Raw genomic sequence first — 23,526 nt, forward strand, 5'->3', positions numbered from 1 at the left:
TATGGCCATTTTGAAAAAGTAGCAAAATTTCAGAAAAAAGCATGGACTATAGCTCATGGTTTTTTCCAAAAAATGGCTCTAAATTTGCCCCCAATTTTTATTACATTTTCTGATACATATTGATGTCCTTATGCTGTGTAGCAAGTTGGAAGTAATTCTGACTTCAATTTTTTAAATTATGGCCATCTTAAGAAAATGGCAAAATTCTGAAAAGCATCCAAGAAATGGCTCCAAAATCACCCAAAATTTTTATTACATTTTCTGATACATATTTATGTTCTTATGCTGTGTAGAAAGTTTGAGCTGTTTCCGACTTTAATTTTTTGAGTTATGGCCATTTTGAAAAAGTAGCAAAATTTCAGAAAAAAGCATGGACTATATATAGCCTATTTTTTTAATAAAATTTTTTTTTGAAATTATTAGAGAGAGACATGGTTTTTTCCAAAAAATGGCTCTGAATTTGCCCCCAATTTTTATTACATTTTCTAATACATATTGATGTCCTTATGCTGTGTAGCAAGTTTGAGCTGATTCTGACTTCAATTTTTTAAAGTTATGTCTATTTAAAGAAAACGGCAAAATTCTGAAAAATACCCAAGGCTATATAGTCCATGGTTTTTTCCAAAAATTGGCTCCAAAATTTTTATTACATTTTCTGATGCATATTTATGTTCTTATGCTGTGTAGAAAGTTTGAGCTGTTTCTGACTTCAGTTTTTTGAATTACGACCATTTTATGAATACGCCAAAGTTTTGAAAAAGTCTCTGTACTGTAGCCCGTGGTTTTTTCAAAAAATGGTTCCAAAATTGCTCCAAATTTTTATTACATTTTCTGATAAATATTGATGTCCTTATGCTATGTAGAAAGTTTAAGCTGTTTCCAACAAATAATTTTCGAGTCATGAGCATTTTAAGAAATGAGCCAATTCACTTAGCATGCTTTGTGGGAAACCCCTGTTGTATATGTACAAGCATTGCAATGAATCATACATTGGCATGTGGAATTAAAATTGTAGGCTTGGTGGTTTTTGATGAAATATGAAGTTTAATATTTTTGTGTAATTATGTTCAGAAGATGTGACTAAATTTTTCAAATGTAAAATTCGTGAAATCTTTTTCGCGTGTAGTAAATTTTGTTCATGAAATATTTTGAACCTAGTTAAATTGGTGATTAACAAATACTTTTTTTAATTTTTAATATTTATAGACTAAGAGTATAGTGTGTTGCTTTGCTTCATTTATTTATTTTGTCATTTTTTAGAATTAATCAGTGCTCAAATCAGTGTCACAAAGAAAACCAATTTGAGTTGATTCTATCGAAACGTGTTAGAGAGAAAGACAACCAACTGGTGCTCCATCATCTACCACTGAGGAACAAGAATAAGGTAGAGAGAAAGAAGACAACCCAACAGAATGATAATGAGCCTTTACTTAGAGCAAGCCCAGTGGTAGTGAAGATAATGAACCTTTAGATGAAGCTGGTAGTGAAGATGATGAAAGTGGCAATAATGATGAAGGATCTGGTAATGAGGGAAGTCCATCAGAGAAAGAAACTGATGAACTTGATGAGGAAGAGAGACAAGAAGCAAAAGAAGATTCACCTCCTATTCCAACTGTACCAGAACCTCACCAGAGACTATTAAAGAAAGACGAAAGCGTATTTTTGCAAAAAGAACTAATGAGGAATCTGCCTTGTCTGCTAAAGAACGCTACCTGGCTAGGAAGAAAGCAAAGTTATCTCAGCCTACTGTAATAACAGAAGATGATTAATTTTTATTATTGAATCTCTGTCACATTAATTAATTATTTTTGAGGGGCCGGGCCCAATAATTATTTTGTTTACTTAACGCGGGCTTGAAATCACTCAAATCAGCTGGTCTGAAAGAAGTAAACTCGGGTTGAAGTTCATCTGTCTGAAAAATGTCTGGATTAAGTGAATATGAAAAGAAACGACTTGCCAATATCAAAGAAAATAATGAAATTTTGAGAGGCTTAGGTAATAGAAAGCAAAGTCAATTAAATTGAGCCTATTATATATTTCACAGGACTGCTATCCGGCACACAGAAGACTGAGAGAAAGAGACCGAATAAGAGGAGAAAGAGAAAAGATGATAGTGACAGTGAGGATGAATGGTTGCCAGGTCTACCAGAGGAACCAAAGCCATTTTCGAGACAAAAAGGTATTTGATGTTCATGTATCAGCTCAGTGTCCATGCATCATGTCTTTATTTCATTTTCCTTCTTTAGTTACTGTATTGAAACCAGAAGAAAGAAAACCACTTGCTAAAATTGTTTTACAAGCCGTAAGTCTGACAAGTACATGTGCATGTACAACGGAACATATGATGCTGGCATGGTACTGTACTACTGGATAGTTTTCAGCAGCTAGTGTTATAACTATTTGCTGCTTACTGTAGGCAATTTGTTTATACATACATTTATCATTAATGCCATATCATGTGTGGACGTAAAATGTAATATGACCACTATTATGTACTTACATGTTTTTTAATATGCAGAAATTGTCTTATACTGACCATGTTTTTACATCATTGCTGTAGGATGAGAAAGTCACTACTGCTCTTATTAACAGAAAGTCTGTACTACCTGGAAGGAGGTGCAAAAAGTCATCGCAGCAACCGTTACCTGTTAAAGTACCAGTATCTGCCTTACCAGAGTGGCTGCAGTCTGATGATGATCAAAAGATTGATTTTGAAGGTTTTCATTTAGAAGAAGTATTGAAAGAGGAAGCTGAAGCATTGAAGTGTATCTATGAAAAAGATTACAGTCTGTTTTATGAAGGGATGGGAGAGTCAGACAGTGAAGAGTCAGATTTTGGAGGATTTGAATTAAATCAAATGTAAGTACTATTTTTGAGTACTATTTTGTAATACATGTGGACAGACAAAATTTTGTAGCTGTGTACAATGTAGATGCATGTAGTTAATGTGTATTCTATTGTAGCATGAGTGATACAAGCTAGCTGCACAATGTTAGCCACACCCTTACCATAGTGGCAAGAGCAACGGCAGTTACATGTCATATACATGTACATGTATATTGAAACTCTCTATTTCACTATTGTATGCTGGTGATTTTTTAATTATAGTGATGTATTGAGGACAGAGAAAAGACGATATCCAAAAAGATCCACTGCTAAGAAAATATATACAGAAGAAGAATTGTCTGATGAAGATGAATATTTGTGTAAGTGATATCGAAACAAACCTGTTCATGCTTGCAATTAATCAATAATTAATGTTACTAATGAATTGATAGTCATGCAATAATTAAATTTTATTACATTTTTGATTAAAATGCTATGTCCTTTAAATTTTATTTATAGTTTGTGAAGATTGCCAGAAGATACACCATGGAGACTGCCCAGTACATGGTCCACTGGCCACTCTTGATCCTTCCAGTGGCTACAATACAGCATCACTTCAGTATACTAGTGTTCCAGTGCCGAGAGAACTCACTGTGAAAGAGTCAAAGATCCCTAAAGCTGGTCTTGGGGTTTTTGCCACTGAGCTTATTCCTAATGGGGTAAAATTTGGACCGTACAAAGGGCAGAAGGTTTATTATGAAGATATCGATGAAGATGATGACACAAGCTATATGTGGGAGGTAAGAATTATTAACAACAAGTTTTAATTGCCACACCTAATTGTACATGTACATGTACATGTATATGAGTGGTGGAGTGGTGGTACTCTTAATCCTTCACATTTTTTAGTAGTAATAGTGACTTAAAGATCTTTATTTGCAGATAAAGAAGCCAAATGAATCTTATTATATTGACGGTCAAGTGGAGAGTGAGAGCAACTGGATGCGCTACATTAATTGTGCTAGAAATGAGGAAGAACAAAATTTAGTTGCATTCCAGTATCACGGGGAAATATACTACCGGACTTTTAAAGATATCTGCCCTGGAACTGAGCTGTTTGTGTGGTATGGAGACCAGTATGCTAAAGACCTTGGAATAGAAACCACTGTTAATAGTAAGTTGAAAAATTGAACTTAGGAATTTTATACATGTACATGTATGTAGTCATGTATTAGATTATACAACATTGGCTTCATTTCAAAACTGTTATGCATACTTTCACTCCAATAATTTAGCCTGCAATTAGTGTACCTTAGAGTGACTTTAATTACGGGTACTAAATTTTGTGATTTTAGCACGAGGAGATTTTGCTGGTATTAAAAATTACCATTAAGTAATCATTACTAAGAGTTATATGGCATCATGATGTCATTATTAATAATTGCACGTATTAATAATTGCGATTTTAACCCAAACGCAAAATTTGCAATTAATAGTACCCGTATTTAAAAGTAACCTTAAGGTATTAACCTACCCACTTACTACTACATGTACCATATAGCAGGAAATTTTGGAGGGGTTTAAATTTGGCAAATTTGGCATATTACCATTTGCCAAAATAAAGCCCACCATTTTGAGCCATTATATGCATGCCCAATGGTACATGCCCACGAATTCACCAAATTGATATTTTCTAATCATCAAAATTTAGCAATTCACCAAATTTAACTCCCTCCAAAAGTTCTCGCTATACAGTATATCATGTACATCTTATAACAAAATTTACACTTTTAGATTATGGGTTGTTTATCTGTAAAAGATGCAGTAATAGATTCAAGTCAAAGTCAAACTTTAAGACTCATTTGCAGTCCAATAAGGACTGCTTCAAAGCTAACCCTCAGATATTTACTTGCGGTAGATGTCAGGAAAGCTTTTATGCTCTACACAAACTTCAGGATCACATTAGAAAACATGAGGAGGTCAAAACGGAAACTAAAATTCGATTTGTTAAAATTGAAGAGAATGTAACAAACAATGAGGAACGATACCGGGATGGTGCAAAACGTAGACGTAAAGCTGATTGTCAAAGAAGATTTCACTGTGAGTATTGTAATAAATCATTTACTCAGAGGGGTAGCCTCAATACTCACATTAGAATTCATACTGGAGAAACATATCACTGTCAATACTGTGATAAATCATTTACTATAAGGGACAACCTCGATAGACATATTAGAACTCATACTGGAGAAAAACCATATCACTGTGAATACTGTGACGCATCATTTACTACAAGTGGTGACCTCAATAGACACATTAGAATTCATACTGGAGAGAAACCTTATCACTGTGAATACTGTGATGCATCATTTACTGAGAGTGGCACCCTCAATACTCACATTAGAACTCATACTGGAGAGAAACCTTATCACTGTAAATACTGTGACGCATCATTTACTACAAGTGGTCACCTCAATACTCACATTAGAATTCATACTGGAGAAAAACCTTATCACTGTAAATACTGTGATAAATCATTCACTCAAAGTTCCATTCTCACAAGACACATCAGAGCTGTACACAACTAATAACATTATTGGATAATAATTATTTTTATTGATCATAATCTCGTTGCCATGACAACAACATTTGTCCACAATGGACAATGCTGACCTAGAGAAGCTCAAGGTCGCTCCAGGGCGACTGGTACCAAAGTTCCACGCCAAAGTAACAGAATACACTGTGACTGTAGCCAGCAACGTAGAGGAGATAAAACTCACCACTCTTACTAGCGATGGCGGCGCCTCATGCATGATAAAGGTAAACTGATCAAGCATTAGATCTATCGCCTTTTAAACCCATTTATCTTTTAAAGGGTGACGCCACTAGTAAGACAGTTAAACTAGTAGAAGGTACTACGGCTAACATAGAAGTAGTTGTAACGGCTGAAGATGGTCAGACCACTAAAACCTATTCCATATCCATTAAAAGATTATCATCTAGTGATGCCTGTCTCTCTGTCCTAGAAGTCTCTGCTGGAAAGCTTCAGCCATCTTTCTCTCCTTCAGTCCTCACTTATTACTGTGATCTTCCTTCAAACCTCACTACTCTCTCCTTGCGCACAAAGACAGAGGATCCGGGCATGAAAACCAGTCTTGTAGGTGGGGCTCCACTATCCTCCATTACCCTCTCTCCAGGCCTAACAGTTATCGAAGTATCTGTTACATCACCCAGCGGTGCTACAAATACTGTTTATACAATTAATGCCATCAGATTACAGTGCCCTTATGTCATTAACTTAATCGAGCCATCTCCTAAATATACCTGCACAGTATGTGCATCTATTCTTCACTGTCCATGCAATGTTAATGGATCTGATGCCCCTTATTGTCAAAAGTGTCTGCTTGAGCTGTCTCGTATTAATAAAGCTAATCCTCTCACTGGTAGTGCCCTGGGTGAAGGCTGGTTGGTGATTAATAAATCTCTTGATGCAGAGCTGGCAGGTCAAAAAGCAACTTGCCTTACTCCTTGTGGAAAAGCTGAGGGATTGGTTGGTGAGATAGCATCACTGGTAGCCCAGCAAAAGAAAGGAGAGGAAGTAAGAATATTATGCGTTACAATGTATTTCATTATAATTAGTTACATGTAATTCGTGCATTTGCACATGCAGGGTTAAAATCACATTATTATGTACCTGTAATTAAAATAACTAATTTGCTTATTTGATACAGTCAAGTGATTCTTGTGCTGATTGTGGTAAGAAGGTACCAACTGGACTGCTTGATGTTCACAAAGGTTTGAGCTGTTCTTCAAAAATATCAGAGACTCTTTCCAAAGTTGAAGTACGAATCCATTTTACATGTACATGTACATTTATTCTGTCTTATCACGTATACATTTAATACCAATGTAGGTTAACATTTCTGGCTGGCAAAAGAGATATATCAATGTCTCGTTGCCCAATGATTTTGAAATACTTCTGAAAAAGGCTACTGAGCTTGAATCACAGTACCAAACAGCACTAGGTGAATCTTATTTACACTATTTTAAAATTTTAATGTTGTAATTTATTTTGTATTATAGCTCAGTCAAGTTCTGCTGATATACTCGAGCTGTTGTCCAGTATTGCTTCTTGCTATGCTACTGCAATTAATGTTAAACCAAAAAGTACAAAGGGACACATTGGACTTGGACTGGTAATGGAAGAATTATTTTATACAGAAGATCTTTATGGACACAAAGCAGTAACTGTAAGTGGCCTCAAATATATGTATTACTGTGTAATTATTAATAATAATTTTAGGCTGAAGATGATAGTGAAAGTGATGCTGAACGGACATCAAAAGAAGAAGAGTTTCTTGCTATTTGTGAGTTGCATGGAGTAGGAGCCTCAGCCAGTCTGGCACTCCAGTTGAAAGCAGTTGAAGCTGAATACATCTCACTGAAAGAAGCAGGACAGACCCATCGCTCTGAGCATGTACAATCTTTGTATCAGTGGAAATCAAAGAAAGCTTTACAAGTATGCATACACGGTCAATAATAAAATTTCTAAATTAAAATGCAGCAATCAATAATATTTGTTTGCCTAATTTTTCCATTCAAAACTATGTATATGTACCAAAGACAACTGCACATACATATAGTAGTATTACAATTAATTTATTTCTTCATTAGGCCAGTAAAGGTTCGTACTCTGTTGATTCTGAGAGTCCATTGTTCAGAGCTAAAGTAAAATTTGAACATGCTGTAAGTGTTGATCCTACTGACCACATCTCTTGCTATCACTTGGGACGTCTCTCTCTTCTACTCGGTGAAACAGAAACAGCAATAAAATGTCTCAAAGCTGCTTCTTCAATAAAACCAACACACACAGAAACCATTCTATGTTTGGGACTTGCTCTGTCATCTTCCTCAGCTTCAAATGCTAAAGTCTTATTGTCTCATGGCCTAACAAGCTATCTGCAGCAAAGAGAGAATGAAGCTACAGGGGTAACCAATGATTCACAGGCATTTCTTCATGGCAGTAACTTTTGGAGACCATCAAATACTTTGATAGTAAGAAGAACATAAAATAGTTCATTTATAATACATTTTAAATCATAGGGTGAGAGTCTTTTAACATTAGCTAATCTAGGTGGCCAGGGTTTTCTGAGCTCTTCATCTTGTTTAGTCCTTGCTAGTCAGTTATTCTCAGCCACTCCTGGTCTGCAGAAAGGATCAACTATCAAACAGTTATTATGGATCATGCTTAGAGGACGTGCTGCCCTACTGGAGAAATCACTGAAAGAGAAATCATCTCAAGCCAGTACGCTGTGCCAACAGTTGTCAGCTTTAATATCTCATTGTCAGTTGGCACCCAATGAACAACTGAGAGAGTTACAAATGAAAGTAAGCATTGATATTCTTCAAGAAAATACCCCAGAGTCATATCTTAAATCATACACAATAAATGTATGTAGCAGCTGTACACTATGCTACCTTTTTCTTCTTTTCCAACTGATACTTTCATTTGTACTTTTTGTTTTAGGTTTTTGAGAATGGAGTTGTTCTTCAGCCCAGTAATACAATGGCTCTTTGTCATCTTGGGAATGGACAGCTACAGCAATTTGAGGCAACGAGTGCTAATGATTGGCTAAAATTAGCAGAGAAGACATTCAGAGCTGCTCTAGCCTGTGAGGGCAAAGATGCCAATAGCAAAGATCCTCCATCACAGATAACAGAACAGAACTGGTGGAAGAAGAGAACCACACCAGCTCAACCAGCAGCAACAGGAGGAGGAGGAGGGGGAGGAGGAGCAGCAGCAGCTAGTAAAGGAGGGGTACAGCAGTCCAAAAGCTCAACTGGTACTAAAGCAACTCCAGCAGCTACTAAACCTCAAGCAGTTAAACCAGGAGCATCAAAACCAGTCCCTGCTCCAGCTAAAGGACGTCAACCAGTCAAGCCAGCTGGTGCTCCTGTTGCTGGTAGAGGAAGAGGGACTGCACCTTCTGCTGCTAAGACTACTGGCCCTGGGGCTCCTGCAGGGAGAGGTAAAACTGTTGCTACACTGGGGGACCTTAAGAGTGGACAGAAACAACCACAGAAGGCAACTGCTCCCACTGCTAGTGCAGGTGCTAGTAAGCAGCCTACTGATAAACCAACTAGCAGTGAAGCTAAACCTACAGAAACAGTAGCTGAGAACCAACCAAGCAAACCAGCTATACTGAATGAAGTGACATACATACCTAGACTAGGGCTGGCACGGTCTCTAGCAAAGCAGGACTGCCCCAAAGAGGAATGTGTCTCTTTATACGAAGAGGTCATCAAAATGGCTGGTCACATTCATGATGCGTACATTGAGCTAGGTGACTTGCTGTCCAAAGCAGAGCCTATCAAAGCTGTTGATGTATACAACAAATTCCCATTCTCTGATCCGCCATCTTTTGATGATGCATACTTGCACGGAGAAATAGTACGCATCCTAATGAAAGGAACCTTGTATGATGACCCTAGACTGGCCAGTAGTATGATAGCAATGGGACGGGCACTAGGCATTGGTGTATTGGATAGACATGTGAGCACACTGGAGGCAAAGTTTAAGACAGCAATGCTAAAGCAAGTCTATGCTGGAGTGCATGGGAAGTCAGTAGATGATCCTGATCTACAAGCATTCTTTAAATTCAAATGCTGGACATAAAAAACATAGTAGTACCTAAATATAGTTTAAATCCCTTAAGCTGATTGTTACATATATTAGTCCTATTTTTACATTTTTAACATAATTTTTGCTGCACAAAAAAAATTATTCTTTTGCTGCAAATCTAGGTGGGGCTTATTAATTAATTTTAATTAGCCACGCCTTTTATTTCACTCTATTTAATGCCCGCCCATCATGTCCATTGCCAGTACAGGTGATTGGCTTGAAGGCAAATCCTGGGTCACTGCATTACCCGATCATCCTTTATTTGAGGACTTTAAGGACAGCCCTGATAGTCAGTACCTCCTATGTGAGACCAGGGGGGATTTGTTCGTGTGGGACCCCGAGGGATATTGCCTCCGTACTACAAACCTTAAGAAACTCAATGCAGACACTCAGAGCGAGATTAATGAAGGACCAACTGAAGTATATCAAGTAAGAGGAAATGAATTATAGTTTAGTGTATTATTGTCCTTACCATGTTAGTCTAAAAACAGCATGATAATATAAAATAATAATAATAATAGTAATGATAATACAGTGGAACCTCTGTTAGTGAAATTTATCTTTAGCAAAAACTTTTGTATCGAAGAAGTTTATACTCTCTTCTATGCAATGAAAAAAAATTTCTCAATTTTTCCCAAAGTTATTCAAAAGTTCTATTTACATTTATTTATCATTTTATTACTTTACATCTTTAGAAACTTAACCCAACCATAACTCCAGCAACACACCCGCACTCACTTACACCCTCTCCTACTGGACAGCACATTTGCATAGCTGGACCCCAGTATGTCTACATCATGGAGCTACGGAGATCAAGAGGGCCACACGGAGAGTTTAACAGTGGAGTAGAGGAGACAGAGTGTCGCACAGTATCAGTTGGTGATACTATAATAAGAGCACACAGACTTGAAGTTATACAAGTTGAATGGTCTCAAGAAGAAGATGGGATAATTGCTATTTTGACAAATGACGAAATGTTGAGATTTTTCTCAATTTCAGAGCCCAGCGTTCCAAGACTAATACTGAACATTTCAAATAAACCATCAAGCGGCCAGCACTGTGTCACACTCCAGGAAGAAGGAGGGATGATAGGGTTTTCACTATCTGATGGTATAGCATTCTTGTTACAAGATCAACTTGATATCCAGTCCATTCAACTAAGAGAAGGAGCTCTCATATCACCACCTGTACCAATGTACCCGTTTAATGAGGACAACTATAATGGGAATGGACGTGGTTTGCTCCTCCTGCCCACCCAGCCACCTGTATTGGTAGTTGCTAGTAGTAATGGAACTATTCTTCACTGTATTTTTATACAAGAAGTGAGGCCCATATTACATGTTTTTCTCTCTCTTGCATATACATCTACCTGTACAAGTGTACATATATACATACTGTACATCTGCATTTGTTCTCTAGTTTTTACTGTATAGCACTAAATTTTTGCTTGGGAAAATTTTATCATAGTATTTTAATTAAATTAATGATTCACTATGATTTACATACTATATGCATGTAGAATGTGAAAGCCACATAGATATTTCATCAAACAAAAAACCCTGATGAAATTGATGAAATATTAATTGACTGAGGAAAATCTGGTGCTATAGAGTACACTCTCTGCTCTTTCTCCCATAGAGTGATGAAGTAGATGAAGCGATACTGAGTGTAATAGAGATAATATCAATAGCTGACACTGATGACTGCAGTGTTATAAAACTAATAAAAGGTAGTTGATATTATTAATTTATGTTATTAATTAATTTCAGTTTGAATAATAATTTCATTAAAGGATTATTTATGTCTTTTTTAGATCCTGTAGCTCGTAATAATTATTCAATTCAGACTATGACTAGTATCTATTATGTGCACTTACCATGGATTGGTAATTTGGAAAACTTTACTCCTGATGGTAAGCAATTACATGTACATCACTGTTACTGGATGACATGCATGGTTACATGTACATTGTATATTTTTATTACTTACTTAACTGGAGTACTTTAATTAACAGAAATAAAGTATTAATTACTAATTTACTAAAAAATTATCCTACATTATTTGCTATTTCACAAAATTTTTAACTAGCTTTTAAAATTGGTAGTACAGTACAAAAATTTTCAAGGGTTGTAAATTTTGTGGATTTTATCAATTTAATGAAGTAGAGGTTGGCCAGATATTGAAACTTTTTACAATTAAGCTTACAAATTTTTAGGACATTTACAAATTTAAATCCTGATAAAATTTTTCATTTAAGGTTTTCCACAGGATTTTGGCATATTGCATCTTGTCAAAATACCCAAGGATATATAGCCTTGAATTTTTTCCAAAAAATGGCTCCAAAATCACCTAAATTTTTTATTAAATTTTCTGATGCATATTGATGTCCTTATGCTGTGTAGCAAGTTTGAGCTGATTCCGACTTCAATTTTTCAAGTTATGGCCATTTTAAGAAAATGCTAAAATTCTGAAAAATACCCAAGGCTATAGCCCATGTTTTTTTCCAAAAAATGGCTCCAAAATCACCCCAAATTTTATTACACTTTCTGATACATATTGATGCCCTTATGCTGTGTAGAAAGTTTGAACTGATTTCCAACTTCAATTTTTTATGTTAAGGCAATTTTTAAAAGCACCAAAATTTAGAAAAATACTCAAGGCTATTATTAGTTTGTTTTTTTCCAAAAATTGGGTTCAAAATCATCTCAAATTTTTTTATCTACACAGTATAAGGAGGTGTATATGTATCAAAAGAATGTAATAAAAATTTGGGGTAATTTTGAAGCCAATTTTTTTTGGGGGGGGGGATGGGGAAAGCATGTACTATAATAGTTGATGCCTTTTCTTAAAATTTGCTATTTTTTAAAAAGGCTGTAACTCAAAAAATTGGTTGGAATTACTTAAAACTTTCTACATAGCACAATGACATTTTTATGTATCACAAAATGTACTGTAGTAAAAATGGGAGGGTGATTTTATGAAACTGCAATGTACATGTATGTATTGAACATTACTATTTTAAGGGAAATCCTGTTAATTGATTAATTGTTATTTTAGCTCCATCATTCACTGCTACCCCCTCATGCAACCTGGTGCAACTGTGTAGACTAGAAAAAGAGGAGAATAAAGGCATACCTGTGCAGTAAGTATAATTGGGTTGAGCATGAGTGAAGCCCCTCTAAATCCAGTCCCCACGGCTTGTGATATGTATTCCGTATGCCGTCTAATTATAAAATTGGCTGGAAATGCCTCCTCTAATAAAATGCAAAAAGAAATATTGAAATTGAACAGTAGGAGGGTGTGGTCACAATGAACAATGAACAAGATAGTGACGTTGAAAAGAGATACTTTAGGTGGTGTTTGGAGCTACCCAAAGCATCTCTTAACTTCTTAAGGTAGCTTGACCCTGCCTCTAAAGGCTACCCATCTTCAGAACAACTTATCAAGCAATCGCACAATAATTCTCCTTTGTCTGATACTTAAAATAACAAAACAAGCCTTTGAGCACTCATAAGAGCCAGCCACAAAATTGTTTCAGCTCCTATTACAACTACTGATTTTATTGGACAAAAAGCTTATAATGTGTGATGACATCATTCATTGGTATACAGTACCGTATATAATCTTCCTATCCAGTTACGTAGTGTTAATTATCTATGGCATAGATATCAAAGTAAATGAAATTTAATTTAATTTTTAATTTAACAATTTAAGTAAAGTGGCTTAATTTAAGTAAAGAAGCTGTCCACATGACACAATGTGGTTGAAAGTTAAAAATTTAATGTACATGTAGAATAAAACTTTACTACAATAAAGTGGTTTAAGGACTGTCTTTCTCTAATATTCCCTCTATTCTATCAAGTTGAGCTTTTATTTCTTTATCTCTTTCCTTCCTCTGTGCAAGATGAGCCTCCAGCCTCTCTAGTTGAGCTTCAATCACAAATACAGTGTCTGATGAGTTCCTGAGATACCTCGACTGGCGTCTCAAATACGGCCAACAACAGCAACTGAATATAAATAAAAGTATGAGCAATGTAGCTGAAAATTGAGGATAATAGAGAGTATACAATAGTCCTTGGGATATAAGACTGCAGCCAGTAATAAACCAGATAATTATTTGGAGTGGCCCAAATATTCCATGAAGTAGTGCTATGCCAGCATCTAATGTTAATAAACTAAGCAATGAAAAATAATGTATCAGAAAATAATTTATGAACATAACTCCAACTAGTATTGAGACTGATAAAACTTTTGAGCCAACTGCAGTTACTGTGTTATCTAAAAAATGAAAAAGTTATCATTGCTTGCAATTTTACTACCTACAATGTGGTGCATAAGGATATTGGCAAAATAACAGGTGGTATTTTCTCAGGATCTAAATTTTAAAAAATTATGGATAATGACTGTCGTAAATTTTTGGTCATGGAAAGGATTGAAATTAATTTCAACAGTTCCAAAAATACCTGCTGTATCCTACATGTACATGGCGTATATCAACTTATCAACTAAGTCAAGGGATTTATAGAGGATTTTTTGTAGGGGGGGTCACAACAAAAATTAAAGATAAATTTTTATTTTGTAATATTGCGCTAATCAAACAAAAGTTGATTTTATGAGAGCAGGTTGATTTTATATTACACATAATTTCAATTGTGTTCTTTTTGAAATAAACATCAGTCAATTACAGCAAGTTTTAACACTTATTAAATTACCATGACTATTGGGGGGGGGGAATTCCAGGTTCCCACTATACAAATCTCTAAAGTATATGTGAATATGACATACATTGTATGATATTCATTGGGATACAGTAAATGGAAATTTTATTCTAGATAGAGGTATACTTTGTACAGCCTTCAAGGGGGTTTCACTTGTATATACCGCGATTAAATGTTTTGATCTGGATTAAAAGACCTTTGACACCTTGATCTACAGACTTAATTGCCCTTGATGCTTTATTTTGATGATCCCATATGCTTGTACAGCTAATTAAAAATTCATAGATCTGCATGATCAAGGATATACAGAAAATATACAGTACATGTCTTGACGTCTGCTACAGACTGTCTTGATCCCTTAATATCAACCTGACTGTTCCTTTGACACCCCCTCGAACTTTAATGGGGAAAAGGTGTAAATTTACCATTTTTTCAGTTTTTGGAACGATTTGTGGAGTTTACAGCTCAAAAAACTGAACGACTTTCAGCAAGCTTTCTAATAACAATTACCGTAGATCCTCAAATAAAAGCCCAGGCGTCTATTTCTTAAAATGACATTTGGACCTCGAAAAAAGTGATAAAAATTGAGCCAACAGCAGGATTCAAACTCGGGACCTCATGCAAGTGATTTCAGGAAGCTTAACCAAGTATCTACAAGGCATCTACTTGTAAGCTCATTTTATTGCTAATCTGGTATTTATTTGCACCCGGCTTTAATTTGAGGATATACGGTATATTATAGTAAAAATTAAAAGTGTTATTCAAATGCCACACACACCAAACCTCAGAGAGACTAGAAATAAACCCGTAAGTATATAAACAAGTAAGCACTAGTCTATAATGAATACATGGCACTCACTTGAGTCAAAGATCTGACTAAGAGCATCTTTACCAGCACTTATTGTAGCATTCAGTGCCTCTTCATTAATTACAGTTCTTAAAATTTCACCAATATTGTTTGCTACTTCCATCGAAAAATCATGTACTTTATTTATTGCTGCTCTACCAACTTTTTTAAATGCACCCCAAAAACTGAAACCTCCAGTATTGACGGCTGTCTCCTCCTTCTTCAAGCTACCTTTCTTTGAACACGATGATTCATCATGATCATAGCAGTGTCCATCATTATTCTCGCCTTCTACTGGTCTTAATATCAAAAGGATATGGATCAATATTAGAACAGAAAAGTGGCCCATCCTTTTGGTAAATTCAGCTGAGGTGTGGCTAAAACAAAGACACTTAATAATGAACAAAAACTTGCACAAGCACTATAGCTCACCAAAATTAATCTTATAGGGTTTACTTAAGTTTTCAGACTTTGCAGAGCTGATGGAATAGCCTTTAGAGATGCTTGAAATAGCCTTTAGAGATGCTTGAAATAGCTCCTCTCTCTTATCTAGCTTTTAGAAAACTTGGAAGTTTGTCTTGTTTAAACACCGCCATCTTAGATCTTGTTCATTATGACCACGCCCTCCTACTGTCTCATTTCAATATTTCTTTTTAGCCAATGAATAAGAGAACAGTTTTTCTTTCTCATTAGACTAAGAGCAATTAGAATATGCATTTTATTTTATTTTTATTGTTTGAAATTTTTTTAAATGTCATCCGATGGCTCATGCTCGCCCCTTCAATGTTTACATTCACCTAGTTATTAATTAAATAATGGCACCTAATATTTACATATATATTATTATTATTATTACTTGTGGAGTTCAATATTCAGCCATACATTTAAATACATTATATTTTCCTGCCATTATAACTACCAGTCTGCTGTTGTTTTACTTAGTCATGTCTCTTATATTCTTAGTCTTTACTTCTCCAATTTTCTATACATCAACTCTTGCCCCATATTGATCTACATGTATGTTATGTTTTTTAGTATTCACGATACTATAATGGTTTCTGATGGATTGCTAGGAGAGGCTGTTCTTGCTGTTCTTAGCAATGGGAAATGCCTGAGTATGAAGTAAGTCCTTGTACAGCTAAAGCTATTGCTTGAACCCAATCCCTTGTTGATTCAGTCCTAGAGAATATTGCTTCTTAAAGTTTAAACTTTAAAAACACTTCATTACTTCTCTCTCAATTAAAAGTTTACACTTTAGACTTTGTTATCTCTTCTCTCTCTCTCTCTCTCTCTCTCTCTCTCTCTCTCTCTCTCTCTCTCTCTCTCTCTCTCTCTCTCTCTCTCTCTCTTTCTCTCTCTGTTTCTTTCTTATCACAGAAGTCATCAAGATTTCATTCCAATTCCCATTACAAGTAACATTGCTTCTCTGGAGTCTGAAACTGACCTGTCACTGCCAAGTGAGTTTGTGTGTCAGGTCCAGCTTCTTTTTCAAAAAGCATCTGAGCAGCAACTTCAGTTTCCACCTCAAGAGTAAGTACATGTAAACTATTAGTTCACCTAATAATAGTTTTTATTAATTTATTCTTAACAAATAATGTTGTTGTTTATTCCGCGCTTTTTTTTATGCATGTCCTTATGCTGTGTATCAACTTTGAGCTAATTTCAATCAAGTTTGGATTTTTACAAATTTTTAAAGTTGCTCAAAAATTAGACCAAAGTCCCTGTACACCAAATTTTGTTTAAAATGAAAAGAAGAAAATTCACCATTTTAATATTTTTCCTGATACATATACAAGCTCTTATGATGTGTAGAAAATTTCAGTTTTTTCCCATCAAAACTAGATTTTTTATAAATTTTTAAATTTTATCAAAAATTGGGCAAACAAAGGCTATAGCCTTTGGTTTTTGGCCAAATTTTCTCAAAATGGCTATGAAAGAATTCTTCATTTAAAAATTTTTTCTTGATGCATATACACCTGTACATGTACTTACATGTATGTATCAACTTTGAGCTAATTCTGATTAAAATTGGATTTTTTATTTGTTTTTAAAGTTGCTCTAAATACAATGTAGTTGTACTGTATTGTAGTGCCAGTCAGCTCATGAAGCTCATGCTGTTTAGCTAACTTAACGTGCCTTTGTGCGAACCTGCTAATGATATACGTGCAGTTTTGAATCAAAGCTTAAATGTGTTATTCTATTTTGTGTAGTTCATTTAATACAAAACTACAAAAGGATTGCTATGAGTATTTAAAACAATCAGTTGAAGTCCTGAGAGAAAGATACCTAATACCACAATCGAAAGTAAAATCACTTCTTGAAAACAGGTACTGCTCCCTCCTCTCACTCTCTTTTCTTCTCTCTCTCTCTCTCTCTCTCCTAATTATTTTTGTTTTTTTTTTCTTGTTATCTCAGAGTGAAGCTACTAGCTAACAAGAGGGACAGACAAGTGAAGGAGTTACTAAAGATTGGTGATGATGCCAACGAATTACAGAATGACAACCAAATGTTAGACGTCAAAATAAAAAGACTAGAGCAACACTGTGAACAACTGACACAAAAGTAATTATGCTTTACTTTCCAGCTACATGTACATGTATGTGTACAACTGTACATATACATTTATAAAGGCAGAGACCTAAGCTTACATGTAGGAACATATACTATTGGTTGATAGGTGAGCTTTCCTGATTGAGTGATTTTTAGCAATGAGACGTTTACACGCAAATGCACTTTACCTTACTATGACAAGAGGGTCAATAATTTATGCTTTAAAAAGTATTAAATAGAATGAAGAACAAAGGACAATATTTAATGTGATTGTATTTTGTGTTATTATTATTATTATTATTATTATTATTATTATTATTAATAGGGTAGAGATGATTGGGTGTCTAGTATCAAAGGCTTCACCGATTCTATCAGATGCTGAGAAGCTTTTGAGTAAAGACCTTCAAACAATGCAAGAGAATTTAGAAGGACTACGGATACTTTTAAAGAAAGTTAGTAACATCAAAGCAAGGCTGACACTCTTTGTTTGGCATTAAGTATTAAAATGGTACACATACATGTATTGCTTTTTGTAAAACAGGTGCTGTCAGGCACAACAAAATGTACATGTACATGTAATCTTAACCTCACCCATGTTTGCCTCATTCACCAATAAACATACATGTGTACATGTACATGTATTAAACTCAAGCGTAATTTTTAGAATTTTAGATACTAGTCTATTACCTGCCAATTTTGTGATTGTAATAATTATAGTGTCAATATAATCATAGTAATCAAGCAAAATTACATGTATTTATTATATTTTTATAATAATTATTGTTTTATTTGTATTATTAGGCAAGAGCTAAACTTGAAGTTGGTCTGGGTAAAAGTACCAGTCCTAGTAAAACTGGCCTCAGCTCAACCAACATGGAGACTGTACTAGCAACAGTCACAGACAAGTCAGTATATTGTTGGTAATCTCTTTCATATTCTTGTATATCTACAGTGGAAGCAGTATCAAAGAATCTGTGCAGCTTGTAAAAGAATTGGCGGGAGTTATGGATGTAGAGACTGTGAAATAATTAAGTCAAATACGGACATAACGATAATAATAATTACAATAGATAATTAACCTTCATTACATTATATAGTTTCGTGTTGCTTATTATTGCATTGTAAATGATAATGAGCTGAAAAAGAGTCTTTAATCTTTAATCGTCCCATTTCTCCCAATCGGAATCACTCCCTCCAGCCACTTCAACTGTCAACGGAGGAGATTCTCTCTCAGCCAACTCCTTGTTCTGTCCTTCAGATCCTTCTTCACTGATGCAGACAAAACTCTCCGAAGAATCTGCCATTGCTCTATCCATGATCTTTAATTCTTCTCTCAGTTTAAGTGGGTCTTTTTTATCTTCATGATCATCATCTTCATCATCGTCCCAGAGTATCAGTTGACCTTGCGATGAATGGACTCTTGCGACCAGTTGGGCTCGTCTCTCGTCCACCTCTTCTATTAAATGAATCCGATAGAAATAATGAGACCAGAAGGACTCATATGATACTTTACTGGGAACCTGATGAGAGTGTGGGGGAGAAAAGAGAGTAATAAAAATAGGAAGACTGGAGAGATTATAGGATTAAGTAGAAGAGAGAGTAAAATTGCACAAAAATTTGGAAATAAGCCATGCTCACACCTATGAAATGCTTATATCAAAAGCTTGTTTACACTTGAAGATTCAATAGTTTCATTACAAGCTGCTTTATTGTCTGATTTCTTTTATAAAAGTCGTTTTTATTCCATTACCAAATGTCTGCGGCCATACCACGTTGAAAGCACCAGTTCCCATCTGAACACTGAAGTTAAGCAACGTCGGGCCGGCTTAGTACTTGGATGGGTGACCGCCTAGGAATCGCCGGTGTCGCAGACTTTTTTTTTCTTTCACAACCAACAGTGCAGCTCAAATTTTCTGTACAAATTTTTTTTGACAAAGGCTGTCACTTGGTCTTTGCCTCTTTGGCCAAATTTATGAGCAAAATTTCAAAATTTATAAGAATATCATTTTTATGAGAATCAGAAGAGAGTATACATTACCAGTTCTGAGTGGAGTCTCCTGACACTACTTGAAGTCACTAATAGCTTTGATATTTCTTCCTGGATATTTGACACATCAAACCCTTTCTTCCACTTCTCATAATCATCATCTTGACCTTATAAATATAATTCTTTGAATGAACACAACATACATGCTTACTCACCATCAGGTGGTGACTGGTAAGACAATGGATCATTTCGAATGGTCTCAATCAGAGCTTGCGAGCGATCATAAGTACCACTATCAGTGGCTTCAGTTAGAATCATTTGATCTAAATACATAAAAGATCATCAATACTTCTACTGAATATCTTTTAATGTCCCTCCCTTTCTCTCTCCTAGTATCTCTTTTACCTTCTTCATTTGATTTCTGTGTTTGAGGAACTGATGTAGAGGAACTTGTACTATCACCACTGGACACACTCTAACAAGAAATAATATAATCATGCCGATGGACATTATTATTTAATGTGTAGGGTAGCAGGGTTTCCAATAAAGCATGCTACATGTGCTAAATAGGCATGCTCCATAAATTGACAACTAGCCATTTTTGATGAAATTTGGCCAAAGTCCCTGTACTGTAGTACAGTGTAGAAGGGAACTGAGCCCTTAAATAAACAATTTTTTTACAAAATAGATATAACACAGGGATAAATAGCAGGTTAATAAATGAGATAATAATAACGGAAATAAGTGATAGAAAAATAATAAGATAAAATGAATAGGTTAGGTTAGGGTAAGACAAGCTTCTGAGATAGCTCTGCAGAAATCGTTTGAATCGAATGATCTCACTCTTGATCATGATCCTCGTAAGCACCTGATTGCTGCCTTGAGAATAGTGAAAAAGTATCGGCAGCAAATCAGGTTAATGGTGACACTATAGGACCTCTGAAACTTCTCTGAGTGAAGTGTTGCTAGGCGCTTAATAAACAGAGCCGACACAGGGCCAAATCAGTACAGGGACTTTGGTCCAATTTTTGAGTAACTTTAAAAATTCATATTAAATCGAAATTTGGTTGAAATAAGCTCAAAGTTGAAACACAACATTAAAACATATTATGCATCAGAAAAAAATTATTAAAATGGAGAATTCTCTCTTAGCCATTTTTGATGAAATTTGGTCAAAGTCCCTGTACTGTAGTACAGGGGCTTTGGTCCGATTTTTGAGTAACTTTAAAAATTCATAAAAAAATCCAAATTTGGTCAAAATAAGCTCAAAGTTGAAACACAACATTAAAACATAAAAATGGAGAATTCTCTCGTTGTAATTTTTATCAAAATACCCTGTACTATAGTACAGGGTCTTTGGCCTAATTTCTGAGCGACTTAACAATCCACTGACAAGAAGCTGGATGAGCAAAAACCAACATCCTGTGGGAAACCCTGGGCAGCAGGCCACATAGTAGGCTTCTAAATCAACCTCTATCTTTCCTTACTTCTTCTTGTTGTAGGTAAGATTTGACACTATCAGCGACCCCAACAACAGCATTTGAGGTATCCCTCTGAACGGTGCTCATAAATTCTGACAAGTCTCTTTTTGTTGCATTCAAAGCAGAGAGTGACTAGACGTTATAAAGAGAGTAAAGATATAGAATAAGATCCTACGAACCTTTTCTTTAGCTGAAGTGACCCAAGAAGACCACCAAGTATCAGATCTAGCGAAAATAAGAAAGTAAAATAAATTTAGAGGACGAACTTACTCCGCCATCTTGATAAAGGGCGTGGTTAGCATAATTAACACCACACCCACCACAACAACAAAGCCAGCGTGCTGCAGAAGGTCAAAAATGAAAATTGATTGCTATGTGCTAAGAAAATTACCAAGTATTTATCTATTCTATCATGCATTCGATGCATTCATGTATCCTTTCAACAGTCAAGCAGATAAGTCGCTTCAGACTTAACTGGGTCATCATATGGTCAATGACATATCTCACTGGTACAACAAATTACATCACCATCCCCCTACTACACCAGTTCATTACCAGCTCATCAAACACTACTGATTCACAAGTAACTCATTTACTATCACTGCATAAACTTTTGGCTCCCTTGGGTATTTAGATTATCAAATTAATTATAACGATTATGATACTCCTTCAAGCCTGAAGCTTTTTTGAGCTTTTATCCACTTTATTGTTAGTATATTGATATAATAACGGTCTTTATAAGAGGGTATTTAGATGCTATGGTTAGCTAATATAAACTATTATGCATGTTAATGGCTTCATATTACAAATTGGGTTTAGGTTCAAGACAACATTTGAACTGTTACAGTGACAGTTGCAAGTTTGCACTCTCAAATTATCATAATAGGTCGTTCCTGGTCTAGGTTTGAGTGAGACGTGGTATTCCTGGGTCATCAGTGCTCAGAGTATTGGTATATTTGTGGGTGCTCTACTCTTTAGTGTATTTGCTCGCTCATTCTATTACAAATACATCATTATTGGGTCCCTTTTCATTCTCATGCTCTCTGGAATCTTTTTCAGTTTTGCTGTTAATGGCTGGATGGTGATAACAGGTAATCAAAATATGGTCGCGAAACTTTTTCATATTATCATTTTATGCAAGGTCGATTTTTAGCTGGCTTCTACATAGGCATTGGACAGCCCTTAACTAGAACTTATACTGGTGAATCCAGTGATAAAGTTATCCAAATGAGAAAGGAGGCATCTCTCAGACCAACTGAGCAGAATAGTAAAGAAAAATCTTCACTCAAATATACGAATTACTTCATTCAGTTTGCAACGACTGTTACAGGATTAGCTGTTGCTCCAGGTCAGTATAATCTATTAACTTAGGCCACGTTTACACAGCAGCGAAAAACGGTGCAATCAGTATAGTTTTTTGCCTGTTTTATGCTTCTGTTTACACAGAAATGAATGAAACCGTGATAGAATATGGAAACAAAAACGGTGTTCAAAGTGGATACTTTAATTAAACGATGTGTTTTCTATTGCTGTGTAAACATAGCCTTAATCATAATGACTTTGTTTTTATTAGGCCTAGGAGCTCTTGCCTCTCAGATACCTTCTCTAGATCCATTCCGTTGGCCTGGCTACTACCTCATAATACATGGTGGACTACTCAATATATTTGTGATGCTGTTTTTCTCTGAGAAATGGGATGATGTGAACAGAAAGAAAAAGAAAGAGGATGATAGTAAGAGAAAGTGGTTTAAGTTTCAGAAGCCAGATCAACCAATACAGGTAAGTACAAGTACCTATTATCGTGTATATTGTAGATACTCTAAAAGCCTTTTCACACTGGCCAAAATAATGCACATTAATCATGTTCACACTAGAGTGGTTTCAAATTGATGCGCATCACTCTCACTTCACCTCCAGAGGTGGATTGATGTGAAGTGGTGCGCTTTGATCAATGTAAACCCATGGTAAAACCCCCATTCAATAGCATAACACTACTCAAGAAGCCCTGCAAAGATCACCCTATCTACTGTTATCTTGTTACAGATCTTGCCTATCTTGTATACTTATTTACACAAGTATTTACATAATAACTATTATTAGTGGCTGTTTGAATTAGCGTTTTTAAGTACACTCTAAAAACGCTAAAATAAGTGTCGCAATACCCACCCTAAGGTAGTTTGTGCATATCAGAAAGTGTAATAAAAGTGGAAAATTCTCTGTATAATGATTGACATATATTACTATTACATGGAATCACTACTGCATATCTATTACCCCGTGTCTACTATACCTACATTAACTTTTTATGTTAATAGATCACAATGATATTCATATTTGCATTTGTGGTCATTGGCTGGGTCACTGCAATTATGGAGACACTAGAGAATCCTGTATTATCTGGAAACTTTGGATTAACTATAAAATATCAATCGTAC

The 23,526-nt window shown here is 35.4% G+C and overlaps 5 protein-coding genes across 5 annotated transcripts; 3 read left to right on the forward strand and 2 right to left on the reverse strand.

Annotated features, from left to right (window-relative positions):
* The first annotated feature begins 924 nt into the window (after window positions 1-924).
* On the forward strand, window positions 925-5,475 carry LOC100631787 (histone-lysine N-methyltransferase PRDM9-like). The gene is made up of 9 exons (XM_019997806.1): window positions 925-1,384; window positions 1,435-1,995; window positions 2,045-2,179; window positions 2,247-2,302; window positions 2,561-2,859; window positions 3,109-3,206; window positions 3,337-3,626; window positions 3,769-4,000; window positions 4,621-5,475. Exons 2-9 carry the CDS (start codon window positions 1,920-1,922, stop codon window positions 5,412-5,414), a joined length of 1,980 nt encoding a protein of 659 aa, XP_019853365.1. The 5' UTR covers window positions 925-1,384; window positions 1,435-1,919; the 3' UTR covers window positions 5,415-5,475.
* On the forward strand, window positions 5,453-9,607 carry LOC100631912 (uncharacterized). Its single transcript, XM_019997809.1, has 9 exons — window positions 5,453-5,646; window positions 5,702-6,424; window positions 6,558-6,668; window positions 6,740-6,851; window positions 6,910-7,076; window positions 7,130-7,345; window positions 7,501-7,881; window positions 7,930-8,214; window positions 8,354-9,607. The coding sequence occupies exons 1-9, from the start codon at window positions 5,485-5,487 to the stop codon at window positions 9,500-9,502; spliced, it is 3,306 nt and encodes a 1,101-aa protein (XP_019853368.1). The 5' UTR covers window positions 5,453-5,484; the 3' UTR covers window positions 9,503-9,607.
* A 50-nt stretch (window positions 9,608-9,657) lies between these two features.
* On the forward strand, window positions 9,658-18,782 carry LOC100632038 (nuclear pore complex protein Nup88-like). Its single transcript, XM_003387336.3, has 12 exons — window positions 9,658-9,937; window positions 10,204-10,830; window positions 11,147-11,237; window positions 11,322-11,420; window positions 12,566-12,650; window positions 16,109-16,195; window positions 16,451-16,603; window positions 17,284-17,400; window positions 17,489-17,635; window positions 17,949-18,075; window positions 18,425-18,528; window positions 18,576-18,782. Exons 1-12 carry the CDS (start codon window positions 9,698-9,700, stop codon window positions 18,649-18,651), a joined length of 1,953 nt encoding a protein of 650 aa, XP_003387384.1. The 5' UTR covers window positions 9,658-9,697; the 3' UTR covers window positions 18,652-18,782.
* LOC109582830 (uncharacterized) lies at window positions 13,084-15,750 on the reverse strand. Its single transcript, XM_019997815.1, has 3 exons — window positions 15,506-15,750; window positions 15,086-15,450; window positions 13,084-13,786 (listed from the first exon to the last, which is right to left on the reverse strand). The coding sequence occupies exons 2-3, from the start codon at window positions 15,420-15,422 to the stop codon at window positions 13,329-13,331; spliced, it is 795 nt and encodes a 264-aa protein (XP_019853374.1). The 5' UTR covers window positions 15,423-15,450; window positions 15,506-15,750; the 3' UTR covers window positions 13,084-13,328.
* LOC105313126 (BSD domain-containing protein 1-like) lies at window positions 18,626-21,384 on the reverse strand. Its single transcript, XM_011406299.2, has 7 exons — window positions 21,362-21,384; window positions 21,271-21,316; window positions 21,098-21,223; window positions 20,016-20,085; window positions 19,826-19,933; window positions 19,662-19,777; window positions 18,626-19,143 (listed from the first exon to the last, which is right to left on the reverse strand). Exons 1-7 carry the CDS (start codon window positions 21,367-21,369, stop codon window positions 18,781-18,783), a joined length of 837 nt encoding a protein of 278 aa, XP_011404601.1. The 5' UTR covers window positions 21,370-21,384; the 3' UTR covers window positions 18,626-18,780.
* Window positions 21,385-23,526: the final 2,142 nt, after the last annotated feature.

The sequence above is a fragment of the Amphimedon queenslandica genome, unplaced genomic scaffold, assembly GCF_000090795.2.
Source record: "Amphimedon queenslandica unplaced genomic scaffold, v1.1 AMPQUscaffold_13351, whole genome shotgun sequence".
NCBI classification, from domain to species: domain Eukaryota; kingdom Metazoa; phylum Porifera; class Demospongiae; order Haplosclerida; family Niphatidae; genus Amphimedon; species Amphimedon queenslandica.

Coding starts and splice junctions, on each gene's coding strand:
- LOC100631787 (XM_019997806.1), top strand. CDS start 1,920: ATGTCTGGATTAAGTGAATATGAAAAGAAACGACTTGCCAATATCAAA. Junction 2,860..3,108: donor GGATTTGAATTAAATCAAAT/GTAAGTACTATT, acceptor TTTTAATTATAG/TGATGTATTGAGGACAGAGA. Junction 3,627..3,768: donor ACACAAGCTATATGTGGGAG/GTAAGAATTATT, acceptor CTTTATTTGCAG/ATAAAGAAGCCAAATGAATC.
- LOC100631912 (XM_019997809.1), top strand. CDS start 5,485: ATGGACAATGCTGACCTAGAGAAGCTCAAGGTCGCTCCAGGGCGACTG. Junction 6,852..6,909: donor ACAGTACCAAACAGCACTAG/GTGAATCTTATT, acceptor TTTGTATTATAG/CTCAGTCAAGTTCTGCTGAT. Junction 7,882..7,929: donor GACCATCAAATACTTTGATA/GTAAGAAGAACA, acceptor TTTAAATCATAG/GGTGAGAGTCTTTTAACATT.
- LOC100632038 (XM_003387336.3), top strand. CDS start 9,698: ATGTCCATTGCCAGTACAGGTGATTGGCTTGAAGGCAAATCCTGGGTC. Junction 16,196..16,450: donor GGGAAATGCCTGAGTATGAA/GTAAGTCCTTGT, acceptor TTCTTATCACAG/AAGTCATCAAGATTTCATTC. Junction 17,636..17,948: donor TGTGAACAACTGACACAAAA/GTAATTATGCTT, acceptor TATTATTAATAG/GGTAGAGATGATTGGGTGTC.
- LOC109582830 (XM_019997815.1), bottom strand. CDS start 15,422: ATGGGCCACTTTTCTGTTCTAATATTGATCCATATCCTTTTGATATTA. Junction 13,787..15,085: donor TAGTCAGATCTTTGACTCAA/GTGAGTGCCATG, acceptor TTCATTTTTTAG/ATAACACAGTAACTGCAGTT.
- LOC105313126 (XM_011406299.2), bottom strand. Junction 19,934..20,015: donor ACAGAAATCAAATGAAGAAG/GTAAAAGAGATA, acceptor TTATGTATTTAG/ATCAAATGATTCTAACTGAA. Junction 19,778..19,825: donor TTACCAGTCACCACCTGATG/GTGAGTAAGCAT, acceptor TATATTTATAAG/GTCAAGATGATGATTATGAG.